Consider the following 1395-nt stretch of genomic DNA (forward strand, 5'->3'; position numbering starts at 1 on the left):
ACTCACGGCAATCCGCCTCGTCGCTGTTATCCGAGCAGTCGTCGTCCTCGTCGCACTTCCAGATGGCGGGGATGCAGCGCTCGTTCCGGCACTGGAACTGGTCCTCCTCGCACTCCTTGACGCCGCCTGCGAGACACGGGGCCGCGCCTGGGTCAGCGGGGAGAGCTCCGCCGCCGGGAGCATCCCGGGGCCGCTCCGACACCGGGCAGGGCCCCCGGGGCCGGCGGGGGCCGAGGCCGGGACCGGGCTCGCCAGGGCTGAGCGGCTTAGGGCGGGCAGCGGGAGCACGGCGGAGCCGCTTTGTGCGCGGATGGCAGGGGCCGTTCCCGAGCTCCCCCGCGTCGTTTTAGAGGCACGGGATGACAGGGGAATGGTTGAATCCCGAACGCGAAAGACAAAGAAAAATTAAAAAGCGCACCGATGCTGGGACCGCCACGCGCCCGTTACCGGGGCGAAACGGCCGGGTACCCGGGGAGGAGGGGAGCGGGCGCCGCTCCCCGGAAAAGGGAACCGACCCGATGAAGTTGAGGGCGGGGGGACGGGGCAAATCTGCTTTGCAGTCGCAGCGCTGCTTTGCCGAGCCGCAAATCTCCTCAGAGAGGGATTAAAGGTGGCAGCTCCTGTCACCAGCGGCCGCGTTGCATTCCCCGCGTGCACGGCCCCCGCTCCCTCCTCCGCAACCCCCACGAGCGGCGCTCCCGGGGCTGCCCCCGACCCTCTCCCCCATCCCCTGGGGGAGCCCAGCCGAGGCGTGCGCTCCCCCGGGGGCCGCGCCGACCCCACCTTTGCCGAGGTGCAGCTTCAGCAGCAGCAGCTGCAGCAGCAGCAGCCGGGCGAGCGCAGGCCGGCACATGCTGCCCGCTCCCTCGGTGGCAGCGCGCCGTGTGCGGGTTCCGCGCAGCCGGCGCGCCGCTCTGCGCCCCGCCCCGCGCCGCCGCCGGGGAGGCCACGCCCCTTGCCGCGCCCCCTCCGCGCGCTGCCGCGCCGGCGCGCCCTGGTTTGCGCGCGCCACCGCCCGCAGGGGGCGCGGGGAGCGCAGCGGCCCCGCAGTCCTGAGCGACCCCTCCCGCAATAACGGCGGCCCGCAGGGCACCGGCGGCGCTGGCACCGCGCGGCTGCGGGGCGGAGAGCGGGGAGCTGAGCGGGGCGGCCAGCCCGCCGCGGGCAGCCGGCGGGGGATTTGCGGCACGTTGTCGGAGCGGTTGTGGGGCGGGAGGAAGGAGGCACGGTGGTGGTGGCTGGGCTCGTGTGGTGGATTACGGTAACTGCCCAAAGCAAATGAAGCGTTTGTAATGTGTTAGGGGAGTTTTCTCATCTTTAAGGGTGTCAAAATACAGGTTCGTAAAGCTACTCTAGTTTCTGGCCTCCTTCTTCTGTTTTCTGAAATACTTTAAA

The 1395-nt window shown here is 70.6% G+C and overlaps 1 protein-coding gene across 2 annotated transcripts in view; it reads right to left on the reverse strand.

Moving 5' to 3' along the window:
• LRP8 (LDL receptor related protein 8) overlaps window positions 1–927 on the reverse strand; it is a 173059-nt gene extending 172132 nt beyond the window's left edge. For both annotated transcript variants that reach the window (XM_083847000.1, XM_083846999.1), the window contains exons 1-2: window positions 784–927; window positions 7–126 (exon numbers count right to left, since the gene is read on the reverse strand). In XM_083847000.1, the coding sequence (XP_083703126.1) occupies window positions 7–126; window positions 784–853 (190 nt within the window). In that variant the 5' untranslated portion in view covers window positions 854–927. The remainder of the gene's footprint in view (window positions 1–6; window positions 127–783) is intronic.
• Window positions 928–1395: the final 468 nt, after the last annotated feature.

This window comes from Anser anser (genome assembly GCF_964211835.1).
Source record: "Anser anser genome assembly, chromosome: 8".
Taxonomy (NCBI): Eukaryota; Metazoa; Chordata; class Aves; order Anseriformes; family Anatidae; genus Anser; species Anser anser.